Source organism: Nothobranchius furzeri, chromosome 1 (genome assembly GCF_043380555.1).
Source record: "Nothobranchius furzeri strain GRZ-AD chromosome 1, NfurGRZ-RIMD1, whole genome shotgun sequence".
Taxonomy (NCBI): Eukaryota; Metazoa; Chordata; class Actinopteri; order Cyprinodontiformes; family Nothobranchiidae; genus Nothobranchius; species Nothobranchius furzeri.
Window position 1 is genome coordinate 68,309,569 of NC_091741.1, and position 19,294 is coordinate 68,328,862.

The following is a 19,294-nucleotide window of genomic DNA, read 5'->3' on the forward strand; positions in this document are numbered from 1 at the left end:
TGTAAGATGGTGCTTGTCCATGTAAGGCCCTATAGACCAGAACCAGGATCTTGAAATGAACCCTGAAGATGATTGGCAGCCAGTGAAGCTGGAGGAGAAGCGGAGTGATGTGGGTGTGTTTGGAGGACTTGGTCAGAAGCCAAGCACAGGCATTCTGAACCACCTGTAGACGGTTCAGGGAGGTTCTGCTCAGACACGTGAAAAGAGAGTTACAGTAGTCTAAGCGTGAGGAGATGAAGGTGTGGAGAACAGTCTCAAGTTCAGAGCGAGACAGAATGGGACTCAGCAATGTTCCTGAGATGGAAGAAGAAAGAGCGAACAAGAGAACTGACATGAGAATCCAGGGTGAGAGCTTGGTCAAAGGTCACGCCAAGATTCCTGACGGAAGGTTTGGTGTGGGAAGCAAGCTGACTAAGAGAGTCTCTGACTTTGGGAACCAGCTTGTCTGGGGCACAGATGAGGATCTCAGTCTTATCTTCATTCAGCTGTAGAAAGCTCCCAGCCATCCAGGTTTTGATAGAGTCTAAGCAGGAGTGTAACAGCTGCAGCTTAGACATCTCATGGGGCTTAAAGGAGATGTACAGTTGGATGTCATCTGCATAAAGATGGTAGGAGATTCCTTTGAAGGAGCTCAGGATGTGCTGAAGAGGAAGCAGATAGAGGAGGAAGAGTAGAGGTCCCAGCACAGAACCTCGTGGGACACCATGGGTAAGAGAGGTGGTGGAGGACCTAAACTTGGAGACGGCCACAGAAAAGGAGTGCTCAGAGAGATAAGAGGAGAACCACTCCAGAGCAGTTCCTGATAGGCCTACCCAGTCTCTCAGCCTCTCCAGTAGCAGGTGATGGTCAACAGTGTCAAAGGCTGCAGTCAGGTCCAGCAGGACCAGAACAGAACAGTCCCCTGCATTACTGTGAGTCAGAAGGTCATTAGAGACCCTAAGAAGAGCTGTTTCAGTAGAATGAACTAAGTAGCAAACTAGCAAACAGCCTATTAAAGTGAAGACATGAGATAACTATGGTAAAAAGATAACATCAATGCTTGAGAGCCAAAAGAGAAAAGTCAGTCTAAGTGTGTTAAATGCAACAAGATGTATTACAGGTTCACATTTGTTGGTTCAGACAGCAGGTTTTTCCTCATGTTATTGAGAATGTACTGTAAGCAGGGCTGGACTGGGACAAAAATTCAGCCCGGGCATTTTGACTGGAGACCGGCCCATCACCTGTTTTTTTTGGAAAAGACATTAAGCCTTACGCTGTTTCTGACACACACCAACGTACACTTTCTTATTGGTAGTATTTATGTATCAATCTAATAAACGTAAACCTACACCATCCTTCCTATCCTGGTATTCTAAAAAGTAGGGTTGGGGGTAACTGATTATTTTTAAAATGATTATTCTGACGATTATTTTATCGAATAGTCGATTATTCTAATGACTATTTAGATGATTAATCTAGCGATTACTTTTCTATTGCACAATTACTAAAAACCAAAAAATTCTCAAATAAATTCCTCCAAAAAATTGATAAGTTGTTACTGTAAGAGAATAAACACTACAGGCCTTCCATTTTGTATAACACTGCTTTTATTGTGTTGCGGTTGTTTATGTTCTGGTGACGTGTAGAACTTGGGAGTGCAGGCTGCTGCCTGAGAGGTGGTTGGAGAGTGTCTCCATGCTGCTTTGTTTTGTTCACTTATGTGCATGAGGCAAGTGGTGTTACGACCCTTCCTGGGGAGTCACGTGTTTCTCCTATTTTAACTGTAAATCCTTCTAGCTGTTATATTTATAACAAGAAACAGATATTCGGACAGAATATTTTCATGTTTATTCGAATATGACTGTGGAACACACCCAGCATCATAATAAATGAAGTAATAGTTATGCCAATTTAAGCCTTTATGGGTGACCAGGACTCTGTGATCAATTTTTAGCAAGGGAAATTATCATTTGTTGCCATTTTTGAGGTGTTTATGAATGTGGAAGACACCCAGCATCCTGTGATGGCACTAATAACATCAAGAGATAATAAATAAGGTAATATTTAGGTCAATTTAACCCTTTACAGGTGACCAGGACACTGTAATCAATTTTTGGCAAGGGAAATGATCATTTGTTGCCATTTTTGAAGTGTTTATGAATGTGGAAGACACCCAGCATCCTGTGATGGCACTAATAACATCAAGAGATAATAAATAAAGTAATATTTAGGTAAATGTAACCCTTTACAGGTGACCAGGACACTGTAATCAATTTTTGGCAAGGGAAATTATTTTCTTTTTTTTTCTTTTTTTTTTTTTTTGTTGCCATTTTTGGGGTGTTTTTGATGACACAGTAGGCAGTATGAGTACAGTAACATCAACAGATAATACATAAAACCCTTATTTGGTCAATTTTAGCCTCCATGAAAATCTTAGCAATTCAATCACTTTTTGGCAAGTAAAATGCCATTTTAGTTGTCTACAATTAAATCATCAATAAAGAATTTAAATATATTTTGAGGCATTTCTTATAGGTAAACGGGAGGGTGTAGTCTATTTGGCAAGTGACAATCTTAATTTTATGTGCTGAAGTGCTTTTATCTTGTTACTTTTAAATAGGGCAACGTAATGTATAGATAGAAACCTACACAGTGTAATTAAAGCCAAAGCTTGATCATTTTAAATACTTTTTTTGAAGTAAAAATGTGCCCCAAACTAGTTAACTGTGGCTCCATGTCAAGTGGACTAAAGAAAGGAAGGGGGAAAAATTAAATCGCTGGAGAATTGTTTATTTCCATTCATACAACGTTTACATTCAATACAGGGTGCCATTTTACATTGTTTATTTATTTTTTTAGTATCAAGGCTGTAACATAAAGAAAGCCAGTTCTTACCACAAAGTTTGTGGCACAAACCATCTTTCAATCGCAAATATTGCAAAAAAGGATTAATAAATCCTCATTGTGAACGTTTAAGACAAATAGCAACACTTAAAACAACTTCCGAACTGGAAAAACTAATGTGGCAAGGTGCAGAAAGGAGTGCCCGGGCGGGATTTGATCTCCAGACTCCCAAGTGAGAGTCATACGCTCTAACCAGTCAGCCAAAGGGGCATCTCCTTGACCAAGCAGCCAGGGCACATGATCAATCGGGACATTGTGGATGCTCACCACACTGCCACATCTTCCTCCCTCTTTCCACAAGCACGTCCTCGTGCTCCCGCGCAGGGTGCCACAAACACTGCCACACTAATATCCGCGATAAACATCTGTTTAAGTACCGGAAGAGGTTATCTTTGCTTTCTGAATGTCCATATTGCTAGATATGCCGAGTTTTAGGGCGAAATCCTGGGGAATTTTGTCTAGAAATGCAATTACCTAACCGTGCGCGATCCCGCGGTGGCTAATCATTTTTTGGCAGCGAGTCAATTTATGGCACAACACCGGCTCGGGTTTCTCCTCCTCCTCCCTCTTTTCTTCTCCAACCTGTCGCTGGGCTGAGGCTCCATCACTTCCTAAATTGATTTTACTTGAACCTTCACTACCAAACAACTGTGAGATTTTAACACATGTGCCAGCATCAGCCTGAAGGGCCAGTTTCTTTTTTAGTCAAATTTTCTCCGCTCCTCCTTTCCGTTTTTTGTTCTCCATTTTGTAAAGCTCGTCTGTCTGTTTACTGAGATTCACAAACAACTGGCGGGTGCATCAGACCTCTGGCTATTGGTCCAGCCCGGAGTGTATTATTACCAATTGGCCAATCCACCAACTTTTACGAGGCGTCGCGTGGGGCGGCGCGGACAAGTTGTCCGCAACAACTAGAGGCCAGGAAAAAAAAAAAAAAAAACAGACACCGGCCCATAAAAGATGAAAGGGTCGGCCCAGCGGGCAGTTGCCCGCTATGCCCTATGGTCAGTCCAGCGCTGACTGTAAGGGTAAAAGCTGCAGCTGGATATAAGTGTGTACTGAACGGGTGGCAACAGTTGGAAAATGCCAGTATTCTGAGGGTAATAACTCACCACAATGTATTGAAAAAAGAACTATCAACTAGTTCATTTTTGGAGCTGTGAACTTAGTTAAAAAATGTAATTTTGAACTGTGAACTGAACTACTTAATTTTTAAAATTTAGACATGTCGACATGAAATCCTGTGTAAGGATGTTCGACTAATTATTGACCCCTCCTTAAATATTGTGGACCCTTGATGGCCCCACAATCACAAAAATCCTAGATCCGCCACTTCCCTATGGCTAGCTTTTGGTTGTCCAACAGACAGGAAGCAGCGAGAAAGTACCAGGGGTCATTTAAGTATTTCAATAAAACATTTTCTGAATAATCATGAAACTTTTCATCCCCATTTAACAATAAGTTTAAGTTTCTTATTTCACTAATCCTTGCTGTTGGCATCGGTTTTGTTGATTGTCTTAAAAAACATTTTTGTGACCTTTTTAACACCAACTCAAATATACACACACCTGCAGAATGACTGAGATATCATACCCACACCAACAGACGATGCCTTCTTTCCTCCCTACCTCACCCTTCACACCTTCCCTCCTCACCTTTTTCAACATGACATCACCCACACCTTGCCTCCCTAGATGGGTGTGTTGAAGGCGAGAGGAAAGGGCTGGGTTTCTGTTTCCATGGCAACAGCCAGGTTATTTAACCCGAGGTGGAAGGGAGCTTCTGTTCAGGGAAGTTTAACCTTTGAACATAAAGAACAAGAAGCTGAAGCGAGGCTCAGCAGATCGATCCATCATGACTATTCTCAGAGGTAGGACCACCATCAGGCTCAGATATAAACTTTTGATCGGTTGTTTCAGGATCCAAGTAGTGTGAAACAAGTTTTATTTTACACAAGCAAAATTAAATTCAAAGCTACAAGGTAAAGATTGCATTACTTGACACCAGCAACATTTTTTTATTGTTTGTTTTGTGCAGAAAATGTTGAAAATCGTGATTAGCGGGTGAAACTTACGTTATTTAAGGAACTCAGAGGAAGAAAAACCCTAACCTTTAGATGTATTTCTGCTGTTGTGCAGAGGATGATGGTTTATTTTTCTCATAATAAAAAAAATATTTGATTAGAGGTCAGTGGTTTTAGTGAGTTCACTGACCTGTCTGTGGGTGACTGGGTCGTTTTGCTGATAAGGTAACTGGAGAACCAGACACAAGAGGCCCTCCTCCACACAGAGCCTTTTATGATCCATGTGTTTCTATCCTAAGAGCGCATCTGGCTTCACCAAAACTTTACCAAGGAAACATAACATGTGTACTATAAATTTATCTAAGATACGTTGAGCAATTGTTATCATTCCTTTAATCCCATCCTAGCAACATGTCATATTTCATAACTTTGTAATTTGTCAGTGTTATAAATGGATCAGCAACAAACACATCAATGCTTAGCTAAGCTCAGTTACCTGTGGCAGCCATCTTGAATTGGTTTAATTAAAATCTATGAAGTGATTTACGAGATTTTTCAGTAATGAATACACACAAACAGGCAAAAACATTTAAAGTTAGCTCTGGAGCTAGCTAATCTGGGATTTCTGGTTGAAATTTCACAAAGGAGGTGATAAAATAGCGCTAGTATAAACTGCTACATTTTTTTTCAGATAAAACTTAACCCTCCCACTGTCCTGATGGGTGACCCCGCGAGGAAAGTTGACCATTGAGCAGGATTGATGGTTTATCCCTTGAGGTCCATGTGGTAGGGGTGAGGAGTGAGCACCACCTCACCCCTGCCACGTGGACCCCTGCTCAATGGTCAACTTTCCTCGCGGGGTCACCCATCAGGACAGTGGGAGGGTTAAACTCCCTTCAAACAGGTATTTCCAAATGCTATCTAAACAGGTAAGATATCAGTTATTCATAACTTATTTTAAAAACAAACACTTTAGAAGATCAAAACTATTATATAAAGGTGAGGTTAACTGAAAAAAAATGATTATTTTTGATTATAATCAGTTACTCTTGAGTGCATTCTGGCTGAACATGAAAAAAAAGTCTCCCACACCTTTTCCTGCTTTAGCTTCTGATAGAAAATAGACGGTCAAATAGGATCTGAAAGGCCAGCCAGACCTACGTCACACTGTCACTTAACATTCATGGACTCACCCATCTTGACTCACAACAGGGAAGACTGTTGTTGGTTTAGTGTCCAGGAAACAGCAGAGAATGTCTTAGCTAGTAGAAGCTAACCGTTAGCATTAGCAACTCCACCAATGACACAACTACTCCCGGCTTGTGCCTATTGTGGCGATAAAACATCAACGTTGCAAAGTAAACACAGTTAGTGATACAGTCGTGTTGCTGTTAGCTAATCAGACGGGAGATGTCCAAATATCAGGAAGTAAGACTCCAAACCCTACCATCTGAAGCTCTCCTCTGATCTGGCAATCTTCTAGATCCTGAAACAGGTGCACCAGGGCTTTTTGAACCCAGAGTATGACTTAAAAGGCATTCATTCCTACTAGAGATCACTGCAAATGCATTATTTAAATGAGTGAACCACACTTTTAAATATTTTTTAAATAACAGAAAATAGAAAAAAAAATCTTTATGGTACACTGTTCGACATCCTAGGTTTTAGGCTTTTATCTTGGTAGATTTCAGAGTGGGGGTAAAATTTGTATCGGCAGCTGCAAAACTCAAGCTAAAGTCATCGTCATCATCAGCGGACTCTGATCCTCCTTTTCATTGCACTCTGTCACTTTGTGCTCTCAGTCTTTCATTCATTCACTCATTTATTCATTCACTGGCCTCCCCAGAGGGAACAGCGGTCGCTCTTGTCATGTTATTCTCATGAATTATTAAAAGCTCTGGACATGAATTATTGAGAAGAAGAAGTTGTGGAGGGATTAGTGAGCGTTAGGGAGGGTGTTACTGCCTCTACCTGCTACTTCACATCTTATGGTCATATTCTAATGGCTTTAATGAGGGAAGCTCAGCTGCAGGCGGATACTTCGGGCACGTCTGAGTCTCAAAGGCCAGACTGAGTGAGTTCAGTTGATTAAAGAGCAATAAAACAGAAAAAAAAACATGACCAACCTGAGGCTCAGTGAGATGATGCACTCAACTGGATGATGGATGACCAGTCACACCGAAATGAAATTTAATCTGTATTCCATGTGAGTGCAGTGTTGCTGCTTTTAGTGACAAAGACGATCTTCATCTGTGAATCTGAGTTCACTGAAAGCATTTGTATTATGCAGGTTTTTGTTTACAGACATTTAAGTACTGGTATATGATTTGTAAAACCAATATTTTGAGAAAAAAATGAACACGTAAAAAAAATCAGGGAGTAGCAGAGATTAAGCATTAGCTTTGTTAATTTATTTATTAAATGATAATATTATTATTATTCTGCGGGCTGCAAACCCAGTTTGTTTGTGACAGAGTTGATTTTATTTGACCCAATGCAAGTTTATATTAGCAAGAAAAGGTGACTATTGGAGTGAATTAAGATTAAATTTAATTAGTATTAGGTAATATTCATGTTACAATTGCATATGTTTCTGTTAAATTATATCATGCAATCATATCACCAAATAACCCCTTGAAACCTGAGTTTTTGTTTGTTTTAATTTTTCATTTCCACCTAGTTAGTTTGGATAAACAGGACCTTATATACAAAAGAAATTAACAAAATGAATCATCCTCATTTGCAAATGCAGGGTCTAAGTTGCTGTAAAAAAATAAAGCTGTCACTTGTCAGTTAAAGACATTCTTCGTTCAGCATGTTTTAAACATGGTGTCAAACTTCAGTCCTCGAGAGCCACCTGTCCTTCAGGCTCCAACATGAAACAACGGTTGAATTACTTCTTCAGTACCTCCAAGTTCTACAGAAACTCCATTGTTTGTGTTTATGCAGAGAAACATCAGGGTGGTGGCCCTCAAGGACTAGAGTTGGACGTGTGCTCTGTTAAAGAGAAGGAAGTCTTAGAAACTGTCTTATCAGCTGTGATATTTGACATTACAGTTCAAATATAGTCACTTGATAATTAAGCTGAATGAAATCTGACCTGCTCTAAAATGACTCGGCACCCATACAAGGGTTTGTTTGCTTAATGTTTTCCCAAAAAAGAAAGAAAAAGAGAAAGTATACCCCATGCTTCACACTAGCAACATCAATGGCACGTCGCTGCTTCAAATTAGAATCCATTATGATCTATGTGATGTCCCAAACGAGCCGAGACATGGAAATTTTCAGGCACATTCTAGAAGCGGCTCGCCATGCCGCTTAAGAAAGGATCGGGTTCTATTTTTGCCACGAGCCGCTTCTGGGACACGTCAATTTCCGCAGTTTAAGTAGAGCCAGACAGGAAATTACACACAGTTCAGTAATTTTCAAACTAAAAGACTATTGCAGCAGTGTGATTTCTTATCTATGTAGATTACATCAATACAAGTGCCCTGATGGCTTATTTACTTCCAGCATCGTTCCAGAAGTGCAACGGTGTGTTTACCATGAATTTAATCATGGCAGTGGAGAGGAACAACATCATATATGACATCAAACATGTAAAACATGATTCCCTACATCAGTTTTATGGGATACTTTGCAACTTTTTCATATTTTAAAACCATTTTGAGCCAGTATGTGATAGCCAGCCCCTATCGCCCCCTGTGGCCAGAATATTGCACTTGCAACTTCAAACTGGCGGGCCACTCTATGGCGTCAGATGGGCGCCAAAACGAGTGTTTGCAGTGTTTTAAAAAGTGTACATAAGCGAGATGGCTTTAACCTTTAAAAATTATTATTTTTTTCGATACTGGAAAAATACATTCTGAAATAAAACTACTGATTGTAAACTTTATGCCTGCGGTTGTACTTAAATAGAGTGACTAGAGCATGAGCATTACAATATGAGTCACTAATACACCGGACAGGCCCTTAGAGTAGGGGTTCGGTTGAGTGAGTGAGAGAGAGAGAGAGAGAGAGAGAGAGAGAGAGAGAGAGAGAGAGAGAGAGAGAGAGAGAGAGAGAGAGAGAGAGAGAGAGAGAGAGAGAGAGAGAGAGAGAGAGAGAGAGAGAGAGAGAGAGAGAGAGAGAGAGAGAATTTGTATTCTGTCAGAGTTGTAATATTACTTCAGCCACTCTTGAGAGGAGACTCCAGGTAAAAATAGACTTGTGGGTGTGGATCTGTTTTAAAAGTTCTTGCCCCATTAATGTGTTGTTTATTTTTTCAGCATTTAATTGAGAAAATATCCTTTCAAATAATTAATCGATGAGTTACATAACTGTCCATTTAGAATTCTTGAATGGACTGAGTCAATTTTGGTGCACTTTATTTATTTCAAAACATGTTTATTTTTTATTTTAATGATGCATATAAATAATTTAAATGTTAATTTATTTAAATATTGCACCTTTGGGCATACATATTTTGTTGTCTTGTTAATTATGAACATCTACATCAACATGTATTTAATTTCTTTAGGTTTGCATCATATGACATCCTGATACACTTTTTGTGCATGCTTCTGAGCTCTCTACCAGCCATGGTCAGTGTTTGACAGGCACATAGAGACCCCATATTTACAGGCCATATGCTGCAACCTATCAACGAGTTTTTTCTATTTTTTCATTACCTCACCCTTGTTTCCAAAATATGGGACCTTGCTGGATAATAACATCATGGAGCAACTATTTGTTCACAGTACTTGGCTCAGTGAGGATCTGTATACTAGGGGTTGTATGAAATAGTCGACTAGTCGACTTCACGGCTCTGTAGTGACTTTTTATGCCTGTCATCAACTAGTCGCTGTCACGTGATAATGACTGACAAGATGCAGTCCTCGGAAAAGACAGCAGGTGATGAGCCCCTGCGCGTCTGGATCGAGGCGGAGGCGACGCGCTGTGCGGTACTGACACCGGCGGTAAAACGGATATTTAACCAAACTGTGACCTTTTCCCTCTTGCAATTTAACCTTCCCCTCACCCCATCCTAATCTTAACCAGTTTGCGCATGCAAAGCTCTGATCGTTGACGTGCGCTCCAGACATTGCGTCCTGAGCACCGCCAAATCAGGTGTCACCACCTCAAAAACAAATTAAACACGTGATCGTTCATGTCGGCTGATTTCCTTTCATGTTTTCTGTCTGTTATTTGTGCCTGATGTGTTTCGCTGCTGTGGAGCGAGGCGCATCATCTGTTGTCCTCCGGTGACGTGCCCCCAAGATTCCACTATCTCCACTCCGCTCCGCTCCGGCATGAACTCCGCAGCAAAAACGGTCCCGTTGTAGTCGGCCGGCAAACAGCGAGCGCTCCGCTGTTTTTGCGGTCAGTAGATCTTTTAGAACTGCAGTTCAAAGGTAACTCATAAGGTGAATATATATGAACGCAGGTAGCAGTTTTTCTTTAGGATTGAGAGGAGATGCAGGAAGATAATAAACAGAGACAGGACAGAAAAATAGTCAGATAAAACAAGTTCGTTTTTGTACCTGCTGTTGCAACAAACAGACACCACTGAAGGTCATCAGAAGTGAGGAACAGAAAATGAAATAATTATTTTAATGTTTAGAGCAGCAGGAAAGGCTGCAGGCGCATCAGTGAGATTGCGGCTGCTGCGCAGGGGGAGGGGGGAGAGGACTGAAGCAGGATGCAGAAACTACCGTTGTTAAAAGACATGTGTTAACTTAGAAAATGTGGGCGCAATTTTAATTGTCAAAAACTCCAGCGAACCTACCGACCGACCCCCCCCCCCCCGCTTCCGGCATATGACGTCATCAACGACTAGTCGAAGTCTTTCATTACTTGACTGTCAACTTAAAAAAAAATAAAGTCGTGCAGGCCCTACTGTATACCAAAGGAGGAGATTCTCAGAAATCTGTCTGCAGATTGTTACAACCCAGTCTAGGAGTGGTGGGCTGTAATAAGAAAGGAGACCAAACAGAGGAGTGGGGGGTTCAACAACTGATTTATTTAACCAAAGTAAGGATTTACTAAAGCAAGTTAGTGAACAGAAAATGGCCAGTGAGGACTCTCCACCACACAGGAGAGACCCAGTGAAAGCAGAAAAACAGTAGGCTTTGTAGGCAGCACCACACCCTGAGCCCAGGTGCCTCCAAGGCTGCTTAACGAGCTGCCTACAACAGAAGAAAAACACAATTAAACACAAATGAAAACACAATGAGACGGTGGGGGCACGTTCAGGACTACCTAAACACCAGTAATTCTTGACTGCACTGAGCTGAGGTGTCAATGGCCATCTTCCCCTCTCCTCCAGAGTCATATGCTTTCCTCAAGTTCAACTGCACTTCCAGCAAAGATTCGGAAATTTAATGACATGTTTTCCTCTGCCGTGTGCTCATTGGCCAACGCGCACACGCAAGTTTGTCACTTGTGCACATCCTTGTGCACTCACAGACACAGTTTTCTCCCTCTCAGTGTACAAATGACCTCTCTCCATGTATAGTTTCACTCGAGAGGTTCTAACTTCCACGCTCGAGTCCCGTTCGCACGCGCGATGTGGACCCGTGAACCCGTGGACTTGAGCTGACAAACCTGGTGCTGCTATCTGGTTCCAGCACGTTTCCTGCATGTTTTAGATCATAAACACAGCTGATTTGTTTAATTTGGTGATGAATCATTCCTATAGGCACTAAGGAAGGCTGGGGAGACATTTGGGCTGTTAGGTTAAGGTGTTAAAACAACAAACGTACAGCAAGGAGCCGGGTTTTGCTTTCAATTCTACAAATGGACACTAGAGGGTGATAAAAGCAATCCAAAACTGCCTAGTTCCCCATAAATGGCAGGTGGCATAAACAAGCCATGGTCTTTGAAGTCAAGTGATTTTGTGATGTTGTGAGCAGTGAATCAGTTTCATTTCCTTTTGTGTCTCTTTAGCACTACTTTTACACGCTGCAGCGTTACTCATCAACCAACATACAAAATGCAGGTTAACTCTCCCAATTATCTGTTTAAGTCAGGATTGGACTCTGAAGGAAATACAGTGACTTTTAGTTTAAAAAAATCAACATTATTATCTTTACCAGAGTTTCACACAAAAGTTCTCTAGTGAGTTCACCAGTTGTTTGCTTCTGTAATGAAACAAGACACTAAGGTCAGTCTGACCGCCGTCATGAAGCTCCTGACACATTCAATTCAGTTCAATTCAAATCAAAGATAGTTTATAAATCCCAGAGGGAAATTAGAGTTTCAGTACACACAATTCAGAGATCAGACATACATAGGCAAAACACATGACAAGAATTGGTGACTGTGGTCATTCGCAACCCTGAGTCGCGCTACCTTAATAGAGATCAGAGGGTAACATGAGGAATTGATTCGGGAGGAGGGAAAAAAAGGCACTTCACAGCTACCCTCCCACCAGGAGGGCAGCTTTGCTCTGCAAAAAAACCCCACCTCCGACAGATAAGCAACAGACTTCAGACGACACAACATAGATACTCCGATAGGAAGGCGGGGGGGGGGGGGGGGGGGGCTGGGATCCTGTTTTCCCAGTGAGAGCAGCCATGTACGGCGCTCAGCCACTGTAGCCACAGGTGGGAGGGAGGGGAGTTCTCAGGAGACTCCTGCAGGTTGATGACCTTGCCAGGCTGAAGTCCACCAATCCGAAGGCGGGGGTCACAGCATCTGTCTGCATTCCTTCATGGGGGTTTGTTGTTGGCATCTCGAGGCTGCTCTGGCGTCAGATTCGGATAACGACACTTTGGTTCAGGCTGAGATAATTTTCCTCTCTGCCTTCAGTCTTTACTGATCATTCCTTCAGTGAATCCGATTTAGGTTTTTAAAACTTGTCCATACCGTCCGGTGACCCTCTCCGAGATGACATCCATTTTGCGCACTAATACCGGTATCGCAGCTAGAACATTGTCCAGCTTACGATTCACCTCGAGTCATGGAGATGAAGTCAGCCTGAAAAGCAGTCAGAGGTCGCTATGCTGGCTGATTTTAAATTCTGAGAGTTTAGATGGATTCTGCATCCTCCAGAAACATTAAACTTTGAAATAAGGCACTTATTAAAAAACCCAGTCACCTTCTCCAACCTCATCTTCTTTCATTTCATACTCTCTTTAGGCCTCATCACTCAGTCATTTGCTCAGGTATGATGACCTAGAACTTTCTGAGTGTTTTCTCTGATCTGTTATGTTGCTATTCAGTTATTGACATTCTGGGGTTATGCTAGTTTTATTCTTTCTGGACTTTAGCATGTAAGAAGTACCATTTTTTTCAGTTCTTGTTAATTTAATTTCTCCTGCTTTTCACCTAAATTTCAGTCCACAGAGATGTGACTTTATAAAGCTGCAGTCGTGTCTCTAAAACACAAACACTTTAACTCTAAATGACTTCATTCAAAGGGTTTATGATCAGATGTTTCCCAACTTATTTCCTTTAACTGAACTCTGTTTTTTAAATTAATTAATTTATTTAGTTTTTGTAAATCAGATTACTGTGCATGCGGGTTACTGCAGACTTTAAACCAACCAGCCTCCTTTACTGGTCTGTGTCCCTGTAGATGGTGTTGCATTTAGGCCACATCCTCCATTGAAGCGTTAGTCATGCTGCCTGCAAGCTACACCTGAGTAACATGAGGTTGGGTCAGAGGGAGGTGGAATGGGCCCAGAGGGCCTCGGGCCTTTGCTGACACACACCAGGTTTATTGTGACTCACTTGGCTGATGGCAGGTTGAAGCTGTGATCTCACGTCTGAAATTTGCTGCTATATCTGTCCAAAACAACAAAGCTACATTAAATCATGACTGCATACATTTCACTGACAGATGAAAGCTGGCTCTACTGCTGCAGCCCAGACGTGTTTAACAATCTGTCACGCTTGGGATTTGGAGATTATGAGTTCAGTTGGAATCACACTTAATACACCTCGACAGAATTTCAACAAACTTTTATAAAGAAAGTTTTCAAAATACCTCCAAACATTTGTAAAACAAAGTATATATATATATATATATATATATATATATATATATATATATATATATATATAATTATCTCATACTTATTCTATATATAATTATCTCCCCCCGTTTCTGGTGTTTCTCTGGTTTCCTTCAGCTCTGAAAAAACCTGCATCCTGCCAACATGATATTTAATAACAGCCTGCTTCAGGATGGATTGATAGTTGTGTTCCAGGCTGCAGATCCCTCTGCTGCTGGTTAGAAACTGGACTGTGAGCTCAGCAAGCAGAAGAGTTTCACTTACAGCCTCCTAATGACCGGTGTGAAACCTACACAGATGCTCATTAACAGCTGAGCTGATATTCATGATGCACGTTTACACTCAGCCCGTGATCTCAAGTGTTACTCATGCTGTGACTGTGCTGTTTGGGTTTGTTGTTCTCAGCTAAGCACGACTGCTCTTTGATTTTTCTTAATTAGAATATTTTTAAAAGACAGACGTAGTAAAATGTGTTCAATTTGTGAACCTCAAGTTTTATCCTTCTATATAAAAATAAAGCTGTTATTTTTTCTGCACTTTTGAATAATTTGGGTACGTAAAAAATAATAAAGTGTAAATCATCATCATCATCATCTTTATTTATAAAGCGCTTTCCATCAATGAGAGATTGAACCAAAGCATTGTGCACACAACAAAGATATAAAAGTAAAACAACAGAACCATGCAGTGACTAAAATAAAACTAAATGGATTAAAACAATGAAGATATTAGTTAAAAAGCTAGATAAGAATGATTAAGAAGGCTAGTGGAATGCCATGGTGTAAACATGGGTCTTTAACCTGCTCTTAAGACCCAGCAGAGAGGGTGCTTGTCTGATTTCTAATGGAAGGTCATTCCACAATTCGGGGGCCCAGACCGAGAAAGCCCTGCTACCTCTGGTTGTGCACTGCACACGCGGAACGACCAACAACTCCAGCTGTGATGACCTCAAAGCGCATGATGGAGTGTACAGGGTGATTACGTCAGATAGGTATGATGGTGCACGGTGCTGTAGTGACTTGTAAACAAACTTGAGTACCTTGAACTTGACTCTAAAAGAGACCGGAAGCCAGTGCAGAAGAGCCAAGATTGGTGTGATGTGTTCATATATAAATAAATAAAACAAAAAAAATTCATATTAATAGTTGGTCAATAGGAGGCTTTCATTAAGGTGAATTGGGTGTAGGCTGCGTTGATGTTCATTCTGGTTTTAGCTCTTTGCTTGATCTCCAAAGACATTACTTTTACTTCCAGGCTCCGTCATGATGCCAGCTAAACAACACTTTCTTTGTCTTGTGCTTTTTATTGACAGTCGACTAACTGAAGAAGCTAACTGCTAGCCTTTATATGACCTACTGACACAGTAAACTGCTATTGTCATAAAGCAGGTAGAGTCCTCCCACTAGTGCTCCTACCTGAACCACCAAACTGTAAAGTGTAGTTTCTGGTCAGCTGAGGGCTGCAGAGTGCTGTCCAGTGTGGAGTCACTCACATTCATGGCTTAAGAATCACTGAAACCAGTTTGAAAGCAACAGCTTCAAATGTAAAATGAGAAACTGTTGCTTTGGTAGGAATGTTTTACACTTTTGCATGAGCTAATTATCTTTCAACTCATAACCATTTTAGAGAATTTACATGTGTGATGTTTTTCCCTTTTATCAGTGTGTGAGCTGGTTTTGAGTCTAGTGCTTTAACTCTAGGACCAGAAGGTACCTAAGCATGTTAGTTGGAGCTAACAAATGTCATCATTGGTCCAAATATCAGTGAGGCAATGTGTCTTGTTGATCATTCTCTTAAGCGTTGGGCTCATTTTCTGCAAGCTAGGAGAGGATTGGTAGTTTAGTGAGCCCTCCTACACCCCAGAATGCAACACAAAACTGCCACAGGAAGGCATTTGGCTCAAACGTGCAGCATACACGTGGCCATTGTGTTGGATCGCCAGAACAAAACTGCCATGGAGTTTCTTTGGAACCATGTCTGCCACTTTCAAAGGGTCTCAGTGTGGTTTTCTGTTCCACACAACAATGAAATGACTGTTCAAACCATTAGTGTTTGATTTAAACAGAGTAAACACTGCAGGTGTGAAAACACCCTTTGTTTGAGCAGAATAGGATTAGATTAGATTAGATCCAGCATTTGTTACCAGTTTGAGATGGGACTTTTAGATGTAAACCCAAACTTCACTTTACAGATTTTTTAAAAGCTGCAGAAAAGATCCTTTAGATCTCAGCTTCATTACCTTTAACACTTCTTTCTTTTATTCATATTTGATCAATAAAATCCGAACACAAAAGATTAGGATCACCTTATGTCTGCTGTCTTTAATGTTTTTAAAACTATTTTATTTCCATGTCTTTCTATTGATTTTATTAAGTGTTTGCTCCTAAAATGCTTCATAATTATTAAAAAAAGACACAAAAATAAAGATAAAACAAGAAGTGTCTTGATTTCTCAAGAAAAACTAATTAGATTGTTTCAGTCATTTGTTCATCAAACAGCTGGTTTCACCGTGAGTCATGTGACTAATTCATCTCACATAAAGAAGTCATGCATGATAAAGACCCCCCCCCCCCCCCCCCCAGGGGTGTTCGGGTGGGTCATGTGACTTTAACGACTTGCAAGGTGTGTCCTGGAAAGATGTCAGAACTGAAAAACCCTTTGGAGCAAAATGTGAAACTTCTTAAACAGCCAAGAAAAGAAGGCCAGGTGTTTTTATTTAAGGAGTTACCCAGAACACGATTTCCTACTGGAGCTATGACTCAAAACAGAGGTAAAGTCATTTATTTTTTTCTGAAATCTTTCAGGTTTAAATCAAAATTTCCTTGCATTGCTCCTGATGTTGAAAATGAACCAATTTATCATCAGAATGCTGAAGATTAAACATTAATGAGACCAAATGTCCAGGTCTTAGTTTTTATCTTATACTGCTGATGTGTGTGTGTCCTGGTAATCTAGATTTTCCATATGTAGGTCATTTTAAAATAACCTAGGGGTTGTGGAGAGGTTGTTCTACAGCTGCGTGTGTCTGACAGATGCAGCTAACATTTCTGTTTTAGATTTACACTGAAACTAGGATCAGAGTCCAGTAAAGACATGAAACTGTTACAGGAAAAGGTGAGGAGTCTGTTTCTAGTGGACCAAAGTTCTTGGTTGGTGAACCAACCTCAAACCTACTAAGTTCATGTTTGAATCTTTGTTATTCTTTATTGTTCTGGTCTCATTTAAGCTTCTTTGTTCAGATACTTGCTGACTTGGTGGCGATGCTCTTGCTTTGTGTGTTTTTCATTCAGAAAAGCTGCAGGTTGATATCCCTGTTAGGTGGAAGGGATATAAAACAGGAACCAGTGATGTTCTTCTACCTTTACTCATCAGACCTTTTCTGTGATGTTATCTTCACATATTGACAACTGGAGACACAGTGCTGCCTCATGGTTTGGGAACACTGAGTTTCCACTGCATATGTGTTCAGAATCAGATTATTTATAAAGCCTAAATCTGTCAGGATTCACACCTTGTCCCTGTGTGCTGTCTCTTTATGATCAGTAAGCAGTTAAGTTTAGCCTCATGTAGAAAAAGGTGGAATGCTCCTTCTGGGTTGGGAGTGGTTGTCTTGTTTACATGTTGTGACTGGATGGAGAGAGACTAGAGAGGTGTTCAGAGCTGCATCTGCAGCAGTGAAGCTGCTGCTCTGGTCTAAAGAGATGAGCTGAAAGACAAAGCTCTGGACTTACTGGTCCGGCCACATTCCAACCCTCACCTATGTTCATGAGATTTGGATCGGGACTGATTCTCATCTAGATAAGGAGCCGAGGGCGGAGCTGCTGCTGACCTCTTACATCCGCAACATGACGTCATCTCCATAAGTGGATGTTGATGTTTGAGTTGTAAAAAGCAGAATTAAAGCTCTAGATCATCATTCTCATATGTAAATATCATAAAAGCAAACAGGAGTTGTGAAATAGAAAGGCTCTTGATCCAGTTAATCTATCATATCTCAAAGAAAAGGAATTTACAGAGCTTGAAATGTATGGCTGTGTCCACATGGACATCGGATATTGCCCTTAAGCCTGAGTCATGCTTCTGCGTCAGTGCGGAGACACTCAACGCCATTATCTGTCCTTGCGGGCCTGCTGGAGAGCCCCCGCAAGGACAGACGGAGTCAAGCTCTCTTTTCTAAGCATACGTCCGTCGAGACGGAGAACGCAAGCTTGTGATTGGTCAGGGCACTGCTGTCGTCTACACCAATGCCATTGTGCCCTCGAATACCTAAAGAGAGCTGAGGATAACTAGCTGCAGACATGGAGAAGCTTGGTGAATACCTCGCGAAAAAACTCTAAAAATATGAATGATTAATTCCCCCATGACTGGAGGGGTGAAAAGATGCGCAGCAAGCATTTATTTGTGGACGGAAATGACAGGAAATGTGGGTTTAGAGGTGGCGAGCGCATGAAGAGATGGAGGAGAATGAGAGACAAATTTGTCTGTGTCTAACCCTAACCCTAAACACAATGTAAACCATCTTGAACTGGATACCACAGAACAGCACTAAGGCCCCTGGTGTCCTAGCGGGGAATTGCTTTGCAACACTCCCCAGGAGATGGAGAAATATGAGGGTAAAATGTCTCCATCCGTATGTGCGTGTTTCTCCCTTTTGGAGCTGAAGGAGAAGCATGACTCAGGCTTTAGTGGTGCTTCAAAAACCAGGGCAAAAGCGTTTTATAAGTGTGATAACAGTCTTTTAGGTCGATTGTCTCCCAGTGCGTCAAAAACAAACGCTTGGTCAGCCACCCTCCACGTCAGACCCCTGACGCCAAAAGTGCCCTTTTTCGTCACTAATGTGCGAAAAGGGGTTTTTCCCTTTTCTGACTGCAGATCCCAATGCAGCGTTACACTGACGCAATGGGATGTCCGCAGCCAGGGCACCAAACAAGCTCATGGTACCTCACCTTAACCTTATCCTCTTATTTAACCTTCCCCTCACCCCTATCCTAACCTTAACCATCTTGCTAGCGAACACGTTAGTGATGTGTCGGTCGCTCTAAAGTGAACGGTGGGAGCCACCTCGTCATTGGTCGAGTTTGGACCGAGGCAACGCGAGGGGGAGGTTTCAACTACCACGGTGGAGGTTAAAAGTAGAGGGTATGTGTAACCTCCCCCTCGCCAGATGGTATGTTCTAACGTTCCCCTTGGGCGGCAAATACGAAAATTCACAGTCAGACTCTGACTGTCAGAGTCAGAATGCATGGGAAACAAACGCTTGATCACAGTGAGAGTAACGTTTTAGGTAGCAAGAGGGTTAAGGTTAGGATGAGGGAGAGGGGAAGGTTATAAATAGTGAAACGTTAAGGTTTAGGTGCGGTTAAACGAGCTGGTTCGGTGCCGCATCAGC

General features: G+C 41.4%; 1 protein-coding gene across 3 annotated transcripts in view; it reads left to right on the forward strand.

The window, feature by feature from the left end:
- The window catches only part of shtn3 (shootin 3), a 72,840-nt gene that overhangs the window by 21,162 nt on the left and 32,384 nt on the right, over positions 1 to 19,294 (forward strand). For 2 of the 3 annotated variants that reach the window (XM_015952063.3, XM_054739390.2), the window contains exon 1: positions 16,436 to 16,675. The exons of the other annotated variant lie outside the window; for it this stretch is intronic. In XM_015952063.3, coding sequence (XP_015807549.3) covers positions 16,453 to 16,675 — 223 coding nt within the window. In that variant the 5' untranslated portion in view covers positions 16,436 to 16,452. Of the gene's footprint in view, positions 1 to 16,435; positions 16,676 to 19,294 lie in introns of those variants that run through there. 3 annotated transcript variants of the gene reach the window in all.